Source organism: Chiloscyllium punctatum, chromosome 6 (assembly GCF_047496795.1).
Source record: "Chiloscyllium punctatum isolate Juve2018m chromosome 6, sChiPun1.3, whole genome shotgun sequence".
Lineage (NCBI taxonomy): Eukaryota > Metazoa > Chordata > Chondrichthyes > Orectolobiformes > Hemiscylliidae > Chiloscyllium > Chiloscyllium punctatum.
Genome location: NC_092744.1, coordinates 23,292,798 through 23,313,363, shown reverse-complemented (window position 1 = coordinate 23,313,363; position 20,566 = coordinate 23,292,798). Strand labels below are relative to the sequence as shown.

General features: G+C 42.7%; 1 protein-coding gene across 1 annotated transcript in view; it reads left to right on the top strand.

Moving 5' to 3' along the window:
* The first annotated feature begins 1,107 nt into the window (after window positions 1-1,107).
* Window positions 1,108-20,566, top strand: part of LOC140478775 (nucleotidyltransferase MB21D2) — a 65,254-nt gene continuing 45,795 nt past the window's right edge. The window contains exon 1 of the mRNA XM_072572136.1: window positions 1,108-1,640. Within this exon, the coding sequence (XP_072428237.1) occupies window positions 1,442-1,640 (199 nt within the window). The 5' untranslated portion in view covers window positions 1,108-1,441. The remainder of the gene's footprint in view (window positions 1,641-20,566) is intronic.

The following is a 20,566-nucleotide window of genomic DNA, read 5'->3' as shown; positions in this document are numbered from 1 at the left end:
TAGCCCCCTGTGTTCTCTGTCTATGCCATGATGTTTAGATTATTTCTAATCTGAAAAGTGAGATAACAGAGTTTTACATGAATTCATTTACAAATGCCAGTTGTTGAGTGATAATTAAGGCCACACAAAAAGACAGTCAGACTAACAGCGGCAGAAGCAGAACTGCCTTGTCAGTCTGATCCTTTGTTAAAGATGGAAACGAATGATTTGCAAAGTCTGGTGAGGAACTACTGGAGTGCCGTTGACATTTTAGTTTTATGTGATGCAAATACAGTGGTAGAAAGGGTGATGTGTTCCGGCAGAGTTGTAACAGGTGCCACTCTGTAAAATAGCAGCCAATTCAATTTACAGTAACGGGTTGGGCAATAACTGCTGGTGTTGCCCGTGAGACCCACCTTCTGAGAGTGATTTTTGAAAGTGGAAATTTGAATTTGCAACGGTGCTATGGGTAGATGGATAAAAATGGGGGCTGGATACTCTTAGAAAGTATATTCTGATTTTGTCAGTGTACCAATGTAAAGGGAAAACCTTTTTTTCCACCCCTGTTCTCTTCAGGCCTTGATATTTCTTGTGAATTGTCCTGATGGGCGCAAGATGAACATTTTTAACAAAATGTGCCCTTTTTTTCGGGAATACTCAAGTGCTATACCATCAAATAACTATAAAAAACAGAAAGTGCTGGAGCAACTCAGTAGGTCTGATAGCAACCGTGCAGTAGAAACAGGGTGAACATGACTTTTCCTCGGAACCATGTGCTGCCAGACTTGCTGTTTGTCTGCAACCCTTTCTGGTTTCTTTTCCAGAGTATTTGAACCATATCTAGTATCCCAAATCTCACACCTCTAACCCCTCTACACAAGTCTTTTTAAAGAGAAAAGAAAACGCAATGTTGCCAGTCGGGGAAAAATACTGGCGGGTTGCAATTTAAAAACAACTTGTTGCAATTTAATAATTAAAAAAAGACAAAAATCTCCAAATCGATGAGTTTTTTTTTGGGGGGGGACTTCTCGTTTTTTTATCAATTTTAAAACGGAAAGGGAATAGCAGGGTGTGAGATTGAATGGACATGGTCGGCGAAGGGGGTAGTGGTCGCTTTAAGAGTAGCGGATGCAACATTGTAACACGCTTGTTGATTCGAGGTCAGTTTCAATTGCCAATTCCCACGTGGGTTTCATTCATCAGAGTGGCCATGTCTGTGGACTGGATGCTGCTCACATAGGACGGTTCGTACGGCGCTTCCTGAAAACAGGACAACAAGGGGGGGGGGGGTGGAAGATAAAGGAAAGAGAGAGAAGAAAGAAAGAAAGGAAGGAAGGAGAGAGAGAATGTGAAATCACCCCGGGCTCTTTTCTATTTATTCTCTCTCTCTCTCTCTTCCCCCCACCACCACCCCCCCCTTTCCCACACCATCTCCTCCCCTCTCCATTAAAATCGCTGGAAGATGGCGGCGAATGGATCAGGCACCAAGCCCTGCTCTGGTGTGGCTAAAACATCGGTGGAACTGGACTTCAGGTCCGGGGCTAGGATCGAAGACTTGAACCGGCTGATCCGGGAGTTCAGTCGGCAGGATCAGCGCGAGTATGACGATCACCGAGCCCTGGAAATTCACACCGCCAAGGATTTCATCTTTTCCATGCTGGGTATGTTCAAGCAGAGCTTTTTTTCTTTAACGCGTGTCAGCCTGTGACCGTGATTGTCCAGAGCTAGGGAGAGCTCCTACTTTTAACATTTGGAAACAAAATCACCTTTTTTCCTTCCAATTTGCAATCTCTTTTTTTGGGGGGAGGGGGCAGTGTAGGTGCGTGCAGATAATTACTATCTCTTTCTTTTGAGCCTTCAAGTACCTATCTCAGTTCGGATTGAAGACTGAGATGATTTTAATTTAAAAGGGCAATACTGAGATTGTCTTCCTTTAGTTCAGTTTCAGTGGCCAGGGTGTTGGAAAATTAATTTAAATTAATTATTTAATTCCCCCTGGCCAAACAATAGCTTAGTGCTGTGCTACAAGTGGTCCTGTTTGCATCCGTCTGGGATTATTTTTAAATTCGGATCTGAACTGGATGGAATTGACTGGATAAAAGCAAATCTGGATTAGTGATCTCGCCAGAAATTCACTCTCTGTAAAACAATTGTCTTTTCTGCCCCGCCTGATAACGATCTTTTATCCGGCTCAAGATCCAATTACGCTGTTCAGAGATTTTTTTCTCTCTCTCCTAATGACATCGTCCACAGAACCAATCCTTCATCTCCCAAACTCTTGACTCGCTAGTCCCCTGGCTTCCAAAACGTAGAATACTGCAATTCCCAATGCTCCTGGGTAATGGGAGAGAGGCAACTTTCTGTCAGCTAATTGTAACTTCCTGACTTAGCCTCTGTGAACTGCCTCCGGGATGTTATCAGATTCCGATACGGAATGCGTTTTGGGAATGACAAGTGATTGTCGACTCTCCTGTTGTATCTGCTCCCGGCACCGCCTTGAGCTGTGAAGCAAGCCGATGTCGATTATGATGAATGTACTAAGAATTGGAGCTGTTCTCCTCACACCAGTAGATACTGCATCAATATAAAATTAGACAAGCATTTGGGGAAAGCAGGCAATCTGCTGGCTGTAGTTTGTTCAGGCAGAGATTTTAAAGTTGTTGGCAAGGCTGTGAAGTATAATAGTTCCTCACCTTTTGGCCAGGTATCAATTGAATTGAATTGAATCCATTCATTTAAAGGTCTCAATACAACCATTCTTTTTCTGTACTGAAAGCACTGTTATAAATCAGACTTGCTACGGTTTTAACGCCACTGATGAAAAAGCCATGGTAACAACATGGTTTGTAATGGTGGTGGTGAGTGGTAATGCCACTGGACAACTATAAGACATAGTAGCAGAAAGAGCATTTAACCCATTTTGGGAAAGCAAATCTTCACAGGACTTGTACACTTAATGGTAAGGTTCTAGAGAGTGTTGCTGAACAAAGAGACCTTGGAGTGCAGGTTCATAGCTCCTTGAAAGTGGAGTCGCAGGTAGATAGGATAGTGAAGAAGGCGTTTGGTATGCTTTCTTTTATTGGTCAGAGTATTGAGTACAGGGGTTGGGAGGTCATGTTGCGGCTGTACAGGACACTAGTTAGGCCACTGTTGGAATATTGCGTGCAATTCTGGTCTCCTTCCTATCGGAAAGATGCTGTGAAACTTGAAAGGGTTCAGAAAATATTTACAAGGATGTTGCCAGGGTTGGAGGATTTGAGCTATAGGGAGAGGCTGAACAGGCTGGGGCTGTTTTCCCTGGAGCATCAGAGGCTGAGGGGTGACCTTATGGAGGTTTACAAAATTTATGAGGGGCATGGATAGGGTAAATAGGCAAAGTCTTTTCTCTGGGGTCGGGGAGTTCAGAACTAGAGGGCCTAGGTTTAGGCTGAGAGGGGAAAGATATAAAAGAGACCTGAGGGGCAATCTTTTCAGATAGAGGATGGTACGTGTATGGAATGAGCTGCCAGAGGAAGTGGTGGAGGCTGGTACAATTGCAACATTTAACTGGCATCTGGATGCATATATGAATAGGAAGGGTTTGGAGGGATATGGGCCGGGTGCTGGCAGGTGGAACTAGATTGGGTTGGGATATCTGGTCAACATGGACAGGTTAGACCGAAGGGTCTGTTTCCATGCTGAACATCTCTATGACTCTATAAACCCACTAAGTCTACCCTGCCACTCAACAAGAACTTGTGTGATCTGATAATCTGCAGCTCCACTTTCCTGCCTTAACCCATAAACCTTGATCCCTTTATTGATTAAAAACATGTCTATCTCAGCCTTAAATATACTTACCAATCCAGGTTTAGCACTAAAGAATTCCACAGATTCACTCCCCTCTAAGAGAAGAAATTTCTCCTCATCTCTGTCTTAGATGGGTGACCTCTTAGTTTGAAATTACATCTCCCAGACTGAGACTCTCCCACAAGGGGTAACAACCTTTCTGTATCTAAACCCGTCAAGTCCCCTGAGAAACTTCCAGTTCAGAACACCAGGCTTATACTCTACAAACAGGATCAAGGATGTCTCAGAGGGTGCAGAATGTTCTCAAGGGAGAGAGGGGCCAGCAGAAGGTCATTGTACACGTTGGAACCAACGACATAGGAAGGGAAAAGGTTGAGATTCTGAAGGGAGATTACAGAGTTAGGCAGGAGAATAAAAAGAAGGTCCTTGAGAGTAGTCATATCTGGACTAATCCCGGTGCTATGAGCTAGTGAGGGCAGGAATAGAAGGATAGAGCAGATGAATGCATGGCTGAGGAGCTGGTGTATGGGAGAAGGATTCACACTTTTGGATCATTGGAATCTCTCTTGGGGTAGAAGTGACCTCTACAAGAAGGATGGATTGCACCTGAATTGGAAAGGGGCTAATACACTGGCAGGGAGATTTGCGAGAGCTGTTTGGGAGAATTTTAAACTAGTAAGGGGGGGGGGGGGTTGCTGGTGGTGGGAGTGGGTGGGACCCAGGGAGATAGTGAGGAAAGAAATCAATCTGAGATTGGTACAGTTGACAACAGAAGCAAGTCAAACAGTCAGGGCAGGCAGGGACAGAACAGAGAACAAGGTAGGACTGATAAATTAAACTGCATTTATTTCAATGCAATAGGCTTAACAGGGAAGGCAGATAAACTCAGGGCATGGTTAGGAACATGGGACTGGGATATCATAGCAATTACAGAAACATGGCTCAGGGATGGACAGGACTGGCAGCTTAGTGTTCCAGGATACAAATGCTACAGGAAGGACAGAAAGGGAGGCAAGAGAGGAAGCAGAGTGGCATTTTTGATAAGGGATGGCATTACAGCTATATTGAGGGACGATATTCCCAGAAATATATCCAGGGAGGATATTTGGGTGGAACTGAGAAATAAGAAAGGGATGATCACCTTATTGGGATTGTGTTATAGACATGGAAAATATAGAATGTAGGGAAATAGATGGTGACATCTTAAAGAATTTCCATATTAAAAAGGAGGAAGTGCTGGATGTCTTGAAATGCATAAAAGTGGATAAGCCCCCAGGACCTGATCAGGTGTATCTAGAACTCTGTGGGAAGCTAGGGAAGTGATTGCTGGGCCTTTTACTGAGATATTTGTATCATCGATAGTCACAGGTAAGGTGCCAGAAGACTGGAGGTTGGCAAACATGGTGCCACTATTTAAGAAAGGTGGGAAGGACAAGCCAGGGAACTATAGACCAGTGAGCCTGACGTCGGTGGTGGGCAAGTTGTTGGAGTAAATCCTAAGGGACAGGATATACACGTATTTGGAAAGGCAAGGACTGATTAGGGATAGTCAACATGGCTTTGAGCATGGGAAATCATGTCTCACAAACTTGATTGAGTATTTTGAAGAAGTAACAAAGAGGATTGATAAGGGCAGAGTGGTTGACATGATCTACATGGACTTCAGAAAGGCATTCAACAAGGTTCCACATGGGAGACGGGTTAGCAAGGTTAGATCTCATGGAACATCGGGAGAACTTGCCATTTGGAAACAGAACTGGCTCAAAGGTAGAAGACAGAGGGTGGTGGTGGTGGAGGGTTGTTTTTCAGACTGGAGGCCTGTGACCAGTGGAGCGCCACAAGGATTGGTGCTGGGTCCACTACTTTTTGTCATTTACATAAATGTAAGCATAAGAAGTATAGTTAGTAAGTTTGCAGATGATACTAAAATTGGAGGTGTAGTGGACAGTGAAGAAGGTTACCTCTGATTACAATGGGATCTTGATCAGATGGGCCAATGGGCTGAGAAGTGGCAGATGGAGTTTAATTTAGATAAATGTGAGGTGCTGCATTTTGGGAAAGCAAATCTTAGAAGGGCTTCTAGACTTAATGGTAAGGTCCTAGGGAGTGTTGCTGAACAAAGAAACTTTCGAGTGCAGGTTCATAGCTCCTTGAAAGTGGAGTCACAGGTAGATAGGATAGTGAAAGTGGCGTTTGGTATGCTTTCCTTTATTGGTTAGAGCATTGAGTACAGGAGTTAGGGGGTCATGTTGTTGCTGTACAGGACATTGGTTAGACCACTGTTGGAATATTGTGTGCAATTCTAGTCTCCACAGGAAAGATGATGTGAAACTTGAAAGGGTTCAGCAAAGATTTACAAGGATGTTGGCAGGGTTGGAGGATTTGAGGTATAGGGAGAGGCTGAATGGGCTGGGGCTGTTTTCTGTGGGTTTTCAGAGGCTTGGGGTGACCTTATAGAGGTTTATAAAATCATGAGGAGCATGGATAGGATAAATAGACAAAGTCTCTTCCCTGGGGTGGGGGGGGAGTCCAGAACTAGAGGGCATAGGTTTAGGGTGAGATGGGAAAGATATATAAAAGAGACCTAAGTTGCACCTTTTTCACGCAGAGGGTGGTATGAGGGCATATGGAATGAGCTGGCAAAGCAAGTGGTGGAGGCTGGTACAACTGCAACATTTAAAAGGCATCTGGGCAGGTATATGAATAGGAGGGTTTGGAGGGATATGGGCTGGGTGCTGGTAGGTGGGACTAGGTTGGGATATCTGGTCGGCATGGACAGATTGGACTGAAAGGTCTGTTTCCATGCTGTACATCTCTGACTCTAAATAGATTCAAATCCCATCATGATGGCTGAGGACATTTTCAATTCAGCAAAAAAAAACTGGAGTAAAAAGCTTGTCTAATGGCGGTAATTTAACCATTGTTTGCTTGTTTTAAAAACCCAGCTAGTTCACTAACGTACTTCTAGGGAAGGAAATCTGCTATCCTTATCTGGTTTGATAAATATGTGACTCCCGACCCACCGCCTTGCTACCGACTCTTAACTGCCATCTCAGCAATTAGGAATGGACATTAAATACTGGCCTAGTCAGGTATGCTCACATCCCATGACCAAATAAAGAAAACCCAGCTGAGTTAACAGTGGCGGTGGTTAAAGTGTGAGTGAGGGTGATATCATGTAATTTGGGGGGGGTGGGGGGGACACAATATCTATTCTCACTGTACAAAATAAGGCTAAGATATGTTTTTTTTAAAAAGTGTAAAATTACTCGTCAGAAAAAGAATTACCACAAAGAAACTGACCATTCGGCCCAACTGATTTAATTCTGTTGTTTGTCAGTGAGGTCGCACCCACTCCCACCCTGTCTTCATCCTGTACTATCACCCCATCCTCTATCCTCTTCCCTCTCCTGTGTATCCAGTTTCCTCTTAAATTACTACCATGATGTGAGCAGCGTCAAGGTCAGTGTGTGGTCCCAGTGGTTGCTGAATTGCCTGTTCAGTGACTGGAGTTCTGGTGTAAATGTATCTTTTGGCACTTCACTTTAACCGTTTGCTGTGTGCTATTGAGTTTGGCATTCTCACCACTGTTTGTGCAAAGAAGTTCAAAAATAGTTGTTTGGTAATAGAAAGTTTCAGTATTGCTGAATAAAAGACACGTTTGTTAAAGCTTTTCAACTTGTTCAAAATGTCATGGACCAGGCCAGACGTCCCCTCAAAATATTTTAAGAAGGTAGCCTATAAGCTAACTTTTTCTTATTTTAACAGTAAAATGAAGGACTTGTTCCAGATGTGATGCGAACTGGTCAAACCACAGTTTATTTAAACACTGCAGTTGAAATACAAGCAAAAAGATTAATTTAGAATGACTTAACTATTGGAAAACTTAATTGAATAATAAATATAGTACTTATTAACTGTTACAATATAATAACATCCCATAAATTCACACCGTAGCAAAAAGGTAAATTCAGACACAGACCCTTATGGCAGTTCTCCTGTGTGTAATGAAGTTAGGAATCACACCTTTTCACAAAATGTGAAATGTTGGCTCTTCCACAAATGGCAATTAATGCTGGACCAATTGTAAATTTAAAGTTAGAGTCTGATTGTCCTTGCATTTATTTTCGTGAGCGTAAAGGGATGTTGGACAAAAGCAGGTAAATGGGAGTTAAGTCACAGATCTACCATGATCTCATTGACAGAATGGATTTGAGGGACTAAATGGCTTCTTTCCATTCCTATATTTCTATGGCATAGATCTATCACCATACAATAGAACAGTATATAATACAGAACACATATGATGCTGACTATCATGATAAAGTCGTATGGAGGTCAGTGAGGTTCAGTACTAAAATGGGAGAGTGGAGGTTTGAGACAGCAGCTTCAGGAGAGGTCCAATGTCTTACAGTAGGCTGTCAGGGCTCCAGCAAAACTTTCCGTCTTTACAGGTGCACTGACTTATAAAGTAACGTGCAAAGTATTGTTTGTGCAATATCCAGGTGAGAGGATGGACCTTAATCCTTACAGTTAAGTTCAGCATGTGTGCTTCAGGGAATCTATTAATGAAGGTCAGTGAACTAGCTCAGCCTCTCCAGTATAGGATGTAAAAAACACAAATGATGAAATGTTCCTGGAGTTTATCAGCATTTGGGGAAAGAAAAGGTCAAATTCAGGAATGGTTTCCTCCCTCTGGATAGTTCCAGTGAATGCTCCCCACAAAATAGCCTGCCCTTTTCTGTTGCATATGATGCAAGCATCCTTTGCACTTCTTATGGATTTGCAATGATCTCTCACAGCGGTCAGGAGATTGTTGCTGTGAAGGGATTTATTTTAATTCCCTTTGCTCCAAATGCTTTCATTAATATTTCTTCACACACACACACACACACACACCCCTGCAGTCTTCTTGTAGTGAAATATAGCCCATTGGTCTGAAATATTCAGCCAACTCTGGGATATAGGAGGAGGTGATGGCCCAGTGGTGGTATCACTGGACTGTTAATCTGGCGGCACTGATAATGTTCCAGGGTCCCGGCTTCAAATCCTGCCACAGCAGATGGTGGTATTTGAATTCAACAAAAATAAATCTGAAATTAAGCATTTAATGATAACCATGAATCAGGTGCCGATTGTTGGAAAAAAAACGATCAGGCTCAGTAATGTCCTTTTTTTGCGAAGGGAACTGCCATCCTTGCCTGGTGTGGCCTACATGTGACTCCAGACACACAGCAGTGTGATTGACTCTTAATTGTCCTCTGGGCAATTAGGGATGTCATAGATATCCTCATCCTGTGAATGAATGGGGATGGGGGGGGTGGGGGGGGGTGGGAAGTAAAGCAGCTTGCATTTATATAGCAATCTTTTTATACTTTTCAAAAGGTTAAATGACATTTTCTGGAAGTGGTGATTGGTGAAGAGAGAAAATAGCTAAAACGAATGGGTAATAAGAAATTTGTTTTTTTTTCTTGAATTAAATTTGGTTCAGAATAGTAGGGTTTGAGGTCTTTAAAATACGGCAGATGTGGGATGTATGGGTTGATGGAGGAGTTTCAGGAGTGGATGGAAGTTAGTTGGATATGTTTCAGCTAAGTGAGGCAGGGTGGAGGAAATGAATGGGATGGCTTTGGGTGGATGAATTGAGATATTTAAGGTATTGGTTGGAGTATTTGCATAAAACATCCTTTCTGGTTAACTATCTATGAATTACTGTTACTTCAAAGAACTTGGTTAAGTTTGTGTCACAAAAAGCTTACCAACTCTAGGATTCTGCAGAATTCATCTTGATTTAGTACTTGTTGCTCTGGGGGTTACTTTGAGAACTTGTGGAGCAGAGGAAAATGAATGTTATTTGAAGTATAGATTGGGATAGAGTCACTGCAGCATAGAAAGAGGCCATTCACCCCATGAATTCCATGCTAGCTCTCTGTATAACAACCTAGTCAGTCCTATTCTCTCATGTTATCCCTGCAACCTCATTAATTTATTTCCCTTGTGTGTCTATTGGAGTTTCTTCTGATTTCATTCCTAGTCTCCACTCCAATCATAAGCCCAAGTTTCAGATCATTAAAAACCTGCATATTTTAAAAAAAATCTTCCTGTCATCCTCCATTCAACTCCTGCTCAAAACCATATATACATGTCCCGTTGTCCATGGAAGCTCCACTATTATCTGGCTGAAAGAGGTTTAATGGCCATCTCCTGTTTTGTTTTTTCTGTAGCTAGTTTCTCCTGGAACTGGTCACTCACCTGTCACCAGAGGCTGTAGGCTGAGCAATGGGACTCTGCATCAGTCTTGGCTGACTGAGAGACTCTGCCACTCTTCCTACTGCAGGCATATTAGAAGGATTTACAGGTTGATGTCAGCCTGTTTGACTGTGTCATATACATACCTTCCTTAGTTATCAATCCCTGCAGTGGCATTTGTACCTGGACTTTCTGGCTCAGAGGCAAGGACACTGCCACTGTATCAGAAGTGCACCTACATTGATTCTGATCTGTTGATTTGTATTTTCCCATTTTATTGAATGAACTTTCATAGAAATTCATTTATTGCGATATGGGCATCGTTGGTACAATCAGTATTTGGCGCCCATTCTGAACTGCCCTTGAACTAAGAGGTTTGCTAGGCCATTTCAGAGAGCAGTTAACAGTTAAATACATTGCTGTCAAAATATTGAGTCCCAGTGTTTCCCAACATCATCTCTGTAGTGTAACTCTAATTTTATGACTGTTCAGGCCTCCGTTCCATGGACATAATTTATCTCTGTTCCTCCCTACAGAGCTATCAAATTCTTTCATCATTTTAAACCATTCAGTGAGATCACCTCTCAAAGCTCTGAGCTGTGCTGTGCTTTGGATGAGATGTTGAAAGCTGAGGAGAGGTCTGTTCCCTTGAATGGAAATGAATGATCGCATAGGTGTGAGTTTGAACAAAAGCAGGAGAACTCACCTTAGGCTTCTCTACTAACTTATCCAAACGTTTGGCAGTTACCTGTTCTGTGCTGTATTCTTCATGACAACATGTTTATTGGTCAGAATGCAGATGCCATCCAGTCAGCAATCTCTTCTCATGCGGTATGAATTGTTGTTCCTTTTGAGGTTTGATATTTTGGCATCGACCTTGATGAATGGAAGACAAAAACTACAACCGATTGTTAGCAAAACTGAGATTCTGCGTCACTAGATGACTTTATCCTTCAGCCAAAAACAATTTAAACATTATTTTAAAAATTAAAAAAAATGTTTAAAAAAATCCTACAGCAAAGGGACTGCAGTATTTTAAATCTTTTTAATTTAAAAAACTTTTACAATTCTGATTGCTATCAGACTACTGTGTGGAAAATTGGCCACTCTGTATCCCAACATAGAAAGGTAGAAAATAAGGGTAGGAACGGGCTATTCAGCCCTTCTAACCCATTCCACCATTTGATATGATCGTAGTTGATCATCCAAGTCAGAACTCATCTGTTCCTGCTTTCTCTCTATACCCTATGATTCCTTTCTCCAGAAGAACTACATTTAACTCCTTCTTGAAAATATTTAATGTTTTGCCCACACCCAATTTCGGTAACAGAGAATTTCACAGGGTCACAGCTCTCTAGGTAAAGGAATTTCTCCTCCTCTCAGTCCTAAATGGCCGACACCTTGTCCTTAAACTGTGACTCCTGGTCTACAGACAACAGTAACCACACTTCAGAAATTACTTTTAACCTAATGCGTTTTGTGATCTGAGATTATGACCGAAGCAATAGAAATGCAGTTTTTTTTTTAAACCACAAATCAGGCTCTTGTTCTCAGGTTTATGGCCTCAATAATAAATGTTTTTGTTTTTCTACTTTTTGATCTGGCTGTGTGATTAAATACAAGCCAACAATGACTCTAGGAAAAAATGCTGTTTATTATATACAAAGCATCTTATTGAAGTGCAGAAAGTTGTGGATTTTCTACTAGTGAAACGATGGGCTTTTGTTTCCAGTCTCTGGTATAAGTTGCTGATTGCCCCATTCAATGATACAGGAATGTCAGGCCTGGTGATGTGAAAGGGGATTAGATCAGATCACAAACACATTCCTCGAGCTCACAACAGAGTGATGAAGTCAGCTATTGAGCAATCGCACCAGGCCATGTTGGAAATGTGTGCACAGACTGGGTGGGGTGTGGAATTTCAGGCCCTCTCCTAAAATTCACCAATCTTTCCTGTGTCTCTGCACCCTCTTGCATCATTCCATTCTGAACCAACCGTACCCACCATGGAATTATACGCCAAGCCATCAACTTCAACCAATCAGCTGTAATTTTGAAGGAGGATTTGCTGTTATTTGTCCTTTTACAAGGTTAAGGAGAGCCTTGTCAACATTGTAACATTTTAACCATATTTCAATAGGAAAGTACTTATTCATTAGGAAAAGCATACATATTAGCTAAAGTTAAAGCTCGTAGAATTGAGGCAAGTAACCGACTTTGTTAGAGGACTGCTTCAGTGTAAAATACAGTAAGAATAATGAGCAGTGACACCACACACAGAAGGATCTATACTTGAACCTGATCTATTCATTGTTTGTTAACTCAATAGAAAGCCATATAATCAAGTTTGCTAATGACAGATCAGTGACTAAGATCATTTTGTAGACAGGATATAAAATAATCGTGATATTATTAAACTAGGGGTGTGGGTGAAATTGCAGCAGATGGATCTAAACACGAGTAAATGTGAGTGCATCCATGATGGACCAAAGATTGATTAGTTTTTTTTAAATAATGTTAAGTTTAGAGACATTTGGAGGTGCAGAGAGATTTAGGACACTGGTTGATTAAAATGTCATTTCTTTTCTGTTGTTCATGCATTGTGGGTATCGTTTGCTTTTTATTTCCCATTGTAAATGTCCTTGAGAAAGTGGTGGTGAGCTGCCTTCTTGAACTGATACAGTCCCCTGGGTGTAGAAACACTCACAGTGCTGTTTATGAATGGTACTTGTCACTTGTCTGCTCGAGCCTTGATGTCGTCCCGTGTCACTCCCCCCCCCACCCAAGTCGATGCAAAACACTTAGAGGTACAGTATGGTTTTACTGTCTTCATCTTTATTCTGGGCCCTGGAGGGGGAGAAAGAGTGTTCGCCTGTGTGCACAGAGACATGAGTTCTTTGTCTTCTCTGGAACAGCAGATTCTTAATGAATTATTATAGTCACTTACAGGGAAGAGCATCCAGTTAAGGCAACATACATAGTAATGGTCACTCAATCAATATCAGCGAGTGTCATTAGTAAAGATTGAGCCATCTGGTGTTACACAATGTTCTTAGACTTAACTGGCTTCACTTAATGAATACTTTTCACTTTGTTAATTGACTTTACATACTGAATGCTTTTTCATCTTGTTAAATATCTGTACATAATGAATACTTTTCCACCTTGTTAACCCACTACCCTTGCCTCCAGTACGTCATCGTTTACTGCAAGTTCTTATCTGATCTGAGTCATGCTAGCTGAACCTTTTGTTTCACAAAACTTAACTCTCTTCCCTACCTGCTCATACCTTATACACTTTCTCATTGTCAGTGTCAAGGATTTGCTACATTTGGTCTTGGATTGCTTTTGTAACTGAGGAGTCACAAATGGTGCTGAATGTTGTGCAATCATCAACAAACACAATCTTCCGAAATCATAATGGAGGGAAGATCATTGATGAAGCATCTCGGACATTGCCCTGAAGAATAACTGCAGAGATGTCCTGGAGCTGAGGTGATTGATCTTTAACTATTACGGCCACCCTTCTTTGTGCCAGGAATGGCTCCCATCACCCACCTCACTGATTCCCATTGACTGCAATTTTACTTGGGCTCCTTGATGCCACACACTTTCGAATGTGATCTTGATGTCAAGGGCAGTCATTCTTCCCATGCCTTTAGAATTTAGATCTTTTGTCTATGTTTGGACCTCCGCTGTATTGAGCTTAGGAACTAAGTGGTTCTGGCAGAACCCAAACTGAGCATTGGTGAATAGGTTATTCCTGAGCTAGTGTCTCCTCTCTTACTGATGATTGAGAATAGACTAATGGAGTGGTAATTGGCCAGGTTGGACTCGTCCTTTTTTTTTTGTTGTTTTCATAGACATTACATACCTAGGCAATTTTCCTGTTGTTGGGTAGAAGATGACCATGTTGCAGCAGTACTGAAGTCGCTTGGCTCAGGGTGCGGGTAGTTTTTCGTACTGTTGTGAGAAAGACTCATAAACTTTTCAGTATTAAATGCCTCTGGCTGTATGTTGATATCACGTGGAGTGAATCTAACTGGCTGAAGATGACAGCTGTGATGTTGGAAACTGCTGGAAATGGCTGAGATGGATCATCAACTTTGACTCTTCAAAGTTAGTCTTTTGCATGATGTGCTAGGATCCTCCATAGTTGGTTATAACCAGAAAAGCTATTGGGGTTTTAACCTCAGTGACTGGAAGGATAAGCTATATGTAGAAGATGTATTGGGACAGCAATGGAATGCCCTGGATAGACTATATTTAGCTTACTGTATATAGTTCTGTGCTCTGTAACTTAGAAAGGAGATACTGATCTTGAACGGAGTTAAAAATCACAACACCAGGTTAAACCTATCGGATTATATTTGGAAGCACTAGCTTTCGGAGCGCTGCTCCTTCATCAAGCGGTTGTGGAGAATAAGACCATAAGACGCAGAATTTATAGTTTTAAAAAAAAAATGTCATGCAACTGAAATGATATAGACAATAGACAATAAGTGCAGGAGTAGGCCATTCAGCCCTTCGAGCCTGCACCACCATTCAATATGATCATGCCTGATCATTCCTAATCAGTATCCTCTTCCTGCCTTATCTCCACAACCCTTGATTCCACTATCTTTGAGAGCTCTATCCAACTCTTTCTTAAATGAATCCAGAGACTGGGCCTCCACTGCCCTCTGGGGCAGAGCATTCCACACAGCCACCACTCTCTGGGTGAAGTAGTTTCTCCTCATCTCTGTCCTAAATGGTCTACCCCGTATTTTTAAGCTGTGTTCTTTGGTTTGGCACTCACCCATCAGCGGAAACATGTTTCCTGCTGCCAGAGTGTCCAATCCTTTCATAATCTTATATGTCTCAATCAGATCCCCTCTCAGTCTTCTAAACTCAAGGGTATACAAGCCCAGTCACTCCAGTCTTTCAGCATAAGGTAATCCTGCCATTCCAGGAATTGACCTCGTGAACCTACGCTGCACTCTCTCAATAGCCAGAATGTCTTTCCTCAAATTTGGAGACCAGAACTGCACAGAGTACTCCAGGTGTGGTCTCACCAGGGCCCTGTACAGCTGCAGAAGAACCTCTTTGCTTCTATACCCTCTTGTTATGAAGGCCAGCATGCTATTAGCCTTCTTCACGACCTGCTGTACCTGCATGCTTGCCTTCATTGACTGGTGTACAAGAACACCCAGATCTCTCTGTACTGCCCCCTTACCTAACTTGACTCCATTTAGGTAGTAATCTGCCTTCCTGTTCTTGCCACCAAAGTGGATAACCAGACATTTCTCCACATTAAACTGCATCTGCCATGCATCTGCCCACTGACCTAACTTGTCCAGGTCACCCTGTAATCTCCCAACATCCTCATCACATTTCACCCTGCCACCCCGCTTTGTATCATCAGCAAATTTGCTAATGTTATTGTTGATACCATCTTCTATATCATTAACATATATTGTAAAAAGCTGAGGTCCCAGCACGGACCCCACTGGTCACTGTCTGCCATTCCGAAATGGAGCCATTTATCACTACCCTTTGTTTCCTATCAGCCAACCAATTTTCAATCCAATCTAGTACTTTGCCCCCAATACCATGCGCCCTAATTTTACTCACTAACCTCCTGTGTGGGACTTTATCAAAAGCTTTCTGAAAGTCCAGGTATACTACATCTATTGGATCTCCCTCGTCCATCTTCAGAGTTACATCCTCAAAAAATTCCAAAAGATTAGTCAAGCATGATTTTCCCTTCATAAATCCATGCTGACCCTGTACTATCCAGATGTGCTGTAATTTCATTCTTTATAATAGACTCCAGCATCTTTCCCACCACTGAGGTCAGACTAACTGGTCTATAATTTCCTGCTTTCTCTCTCCCACCTTTCTTAAAAAGTGGTATAACATTAGCCATCCTCCAATCCTCAGGAACCGACTCCGAATCTATCGAACTCTAGAAAATAATCACCAACGCATCCACGATTTCCCGAGCCACCTCCTTCAGTACCCTGGGATGTAGACCATCAGGCCCCGGAGACTTATCAACCTTCAGACCTAACAGTCTCTCCAACACCAAATTCTGGCAAATATAAATTCCCGTAAGTTCAGGTCCTTCAGCCACTGTTACCTCAGGGAGATTGCTTGTGTCTTCCCCAGTGAACACAGATCTGAAGTACCCATTTAATTCTTCTGCCATTTCTTTGTTCCCCGTAATATATTCCCCTGTTTCTGTCTTCAAGGGCCCAATTTTAGTCCTAACCATTTTTTTGCCTTGCACATACCTAAAAAAGCTTTTACTATCCTCCTTTATATTATTGGCCAGTTTACCTTCGTACCTCGTTTTTTCTCTGCGTATTTCCTTCTTAGTAATCCTCTGTTGTTCTTTAAAAACTTCCCAGTCCTCCATTTTCCCACTTATCTTTGCTATGTTATACTTTTTCTCTTTTAACTTTATATGTTTCTTAACTTCCCTCATCAGCCACGGCTACCCATGCCTCCTCCTGGGATCTTTCTTCCTTTTAGGAATGAACTGACCCTGCAACTTCTGCATTATACAAAGAAATATCTGCCATTGTTCCTCCACTGTCATCCCTGCTAAGGTATTGCACCATTGAACTTTGGCCAGGTCCTCCCTCATACCTCCATAGTTCCCGTTATTCAACAGATGTACTGTCAGTTCCGATTGTACCCTCTCCCTCTCAAATTGCAGATTGAAGCTTATTGTATTATGGTCACTACTTCCCAATGGCTCCTTCACTTCGAGGTCTCTGACCAATTCTGGTTCGTTACACAATACCAGATCCAGAATTGCCTTCTCCCTGGTCGGCTCCAGCACCAGCTGCTCTAAGAATCCATCTCTGAGGCACTCCACAAAGTCTCTTTCTTGAGGTCCAATACCATCCTGATTCTCCCAGTCTACCTGCATGTTAAAATCCCCCATAACAACTGTGGTAATATCTTTGCGACAGGCCAATTTCAGCTCCTGATTCAACTTGCATCCGACATCCAGACTACTGTCTGGGGGCCTGTAGATGACTCCCAAGAGGGTCTTTTTACCCTTAGTATTTCGCAGCTCTATCCACATTGCCTCTACATCCCCTGACTCTAGGTTCCACCGCACAAGGGACTGAATATCCTCCCTTACCAACAAGGCCACCCCACCCCCTCTGACCAAACCTAGATTGTGGTTAAGCCATTCATCTTTTAGAATGGGTTGCAGGTGTCAGTTTATTACTATGTAAATCCCAGAACTACTTTTAAATCACCTTCACGAGATAACTTTAGGTTTTATGACAAAAGGTGACATTTCAGCTCAGACGATGCATTAAAGGTGTGAGGTTCATCTGTCTGTCTATCCCAATCTTGAGTCAGGCTGGCTCTATTTCCAAAGGGGAATTTACAAAATATTACATGTATTGATTGCCTGCAGATTGGTTAAAAAATGCACAAAATAGAACGTATCTGAAAATATAATACTGCAAATACAAATTCACCCCATAGACTTATGTCTGTGTGAGAGAGCGAGTGAGTGCATGAGTGTGTGTGTGTGAAAGCTTGGTAAAGTGCGGCTGTGATGGAGTACAAGCTTGTGTGTGTATGAGAGGGGGGTCTGCGTGAGTGTAAGAGTGTATAGTGCAATGGTGGTCACCTGTAGTGTGACATGAACCCAAGGTCCCGGTTGAGGCCATCCTCACGGGTTCTGAATTTGGCTATCAGCCTCTGCTCGACCACTTTGTGTTGGTGCCTGTCTCAAAGTCTGCCTTGAAGGGTGGTCACCTGAAAGTCTGACACTGAATGTCACGGACCACTGAAGTGTTCCCTGACTGTGAGGAAACACCATTGCCTGGTGATTGTTGTGTGGTGTCCATTTATTCATTGGCAAGACCAAGCAGATACCCAAGACTTTGAGTATCCTTGCCTGCAGTGTATGACAAAGACAACGTAAGCTGAATCACATGAGTACCTGCCACGTACATGTGGGTAGTATGTGTAATGGTGGTATCCGTGTCGACACTGACACGCCTTGCAGTGGTTGTCATGACAGGGTTGTACAATGTTTGTGGTCGATGTTGTGCTGAAGGTTGTTCACAGCAAACTGCCCAATGGTCTATTTAAGGTTGTGGTTGTTTAAAGGTGAGAAGTGGAGGCGTAGGGAAGGTCTTGGCGAAGTGCTCATCCTCATCGATAATGTGTTGCAGGCTGCGAAGAACATGGCATAGTTTTATGGCTCCTGGGAACATAGAACATAGAACAGTACAGCACAGAACAGGCCCTTCAGCCCACGATGTTGTGCCGACCACTGATCCTCATGTATGCCCCCTCAAATTTCTGTGACTATATGCATGTCCAGCAGTCTCTTAAATGTCCCCAATGACCTTGCTTCCACAACTGCTGCTGGCAACACATTCCATGATCTCGACTCTGTGTAAAGAACCCGCCTCTGACATCCCCTCTATACTTTCCTCCAACCAGCTTAAAACTATGACCTCTCGTGTTAGTCATTTCTGCCCTGGGAAATAGTCTCTGGCTATCGACTCTATCTATGCCTGTCATTATCTTGTATACCTCAATTAGGTCCCCTCTCCTCTTCCTTTTCTCCAATGAAAAAAGTCCGAGCTCAGTCAACCTCTCCTCATAAGATAAGCCCTCCAGTCCAGGCAGTATCCTGGTAAACCTCCTCTGAACCCTCTCCAAAGCATCCACATCTTTCCTATAATAGGGCAACCAGAACTGGACACAGTATTCCAAGTGCGGTCTAACCAAAGTTTTATAGAGCTGCAACAAGATCTCACAACTCTTAAACTCAATCCCCCTGTTAATGAAAGCCAAAACGCCATATGCTTTCTTAACAACCCTGTCCACTTGTGTGGCCATTTTAAGGGATCTATGTACCTGCACACCAAGATCCCTCTGTTCCTCCACACTGCCAAGAATCCTATCCTTAATCCTGTACTCAGCTTTGAAATTCGACCTTCCAAAATGCATCACCTCGCATTTATCCAGGTTGAACTCCATCTGCCACCTCTCAGCCCATCTCTGCATCCTGTCAATGTCCTGCTGCAGCCTACAACAGCCCTCTATACTGTCAACGACACCTCCAACCTTTGTGTCGTCTGCAAACTTGCTGACTCATCCTTCAATCCCCTCATCCAAGTCGTTAATAAAAATTACAAACAGTAGAGGCCCAAGGACAGAGCCCTGTGGAACACCACTCACCACTGACTTCTAGGCAGAATATTTTCCTTCTACTGTTTGCCAACCAATTCTGTATCCAGACAGCTAAGTTCCCCTGTATCCCATTCCTCCTGATCTTTTGAATGAGCCTACCATGGGGATCAAATGCCTTGCTGAAGTCCATATGCACCACATCCACAGCTCGAAGCACTGGACAACCCTAACAGTTGCAACCTGTGTCTGTCTCCTTTTAATGCACTGTCTAAGCTGAGATGTCACCTTTTGTTAAAGCCCTGTTATCTCTAAGGTGACTTAAAAGTAGTTGTAGGATTTACATATTAACGAACTGAAATCTGCAACCCATTCTAAAAGATGAAAGACATTGAATAAACCTGGATTGTTCAACATATCATTGCAGTTGCATGGCACTGTAATCTCTTGCTATAAATTCTGTCTTGTGGTCTTATTCTCCATAACCACCTGATGAAGGATCAACGCTCCGAAAGCTAGTGCTTCCAAATAAACCTGTTGGACTATAACTTGGTGTTGTGTGATTTTTAACTTTGTCACCCCAGAGCAACACGGGCTCCTCCATATCATGATCTTGAACTGGTGTGGAATGGATTCACCATAATGACACCTGGATTTCAAAGTTTAGATTTTGATGGGAAGTTACTGAATCTAGAGCTGGAAATGTGTTGCTGGAAAAGCGCAGCAGGTCAGGCAGCATCCAAGGAGCAGGAGAATCGACGTTTCGGGCATGAGCCCTTCTTCAGGAAAGCTGATGCCCGAAACGTCGATTCTCCTGTTCCTTGGATGCTGCCTGACCTGCTGCGCTTTTCCAGCAACACATTTTCAGCTCTGATCTCCAGCATCTGCAGTCCTCACTTTCTCCTCGAAGAGTTACTGAAACTAGATTTGCTTCCCAGAAAGTAGAAGGTGAGGGTGGTTTGATTGTCAAGGTTAAGATATTTAGAGGAATCGGTGAGGTTAGCAGACAGAATGCTTTCATAAGACAACTTTAAAATCAAAGCCTGATGTTCAGACACTTTTTTGTTTTTGTTTTATTTTTGCATGATGGTCTCAGAACATTCTGGCAAAGAATCAGTTGATGCTAGGCCTCAATGGCTAGTTTGAAATCCTGCAGCTGATTAGATTTTTGCTGTTGCCAAGGTTATAACTGAGCTGGAGCCAAAACAGGTGGCTGGAATGAGGACTCGGATTGGCCTTCGAAAAGTGGAACAAGCTAGAGAGGTTGAAGGTCTTAATCCTGTTTGTAAATCCGGTCTGTTCCCAGATACATTGTGGTGTTTGTCTGTCTAGCCCATGCATAACTACCTGCTGTATTTATTGGTGGAAAAAGCCTCTTCCCTGCTGTTAG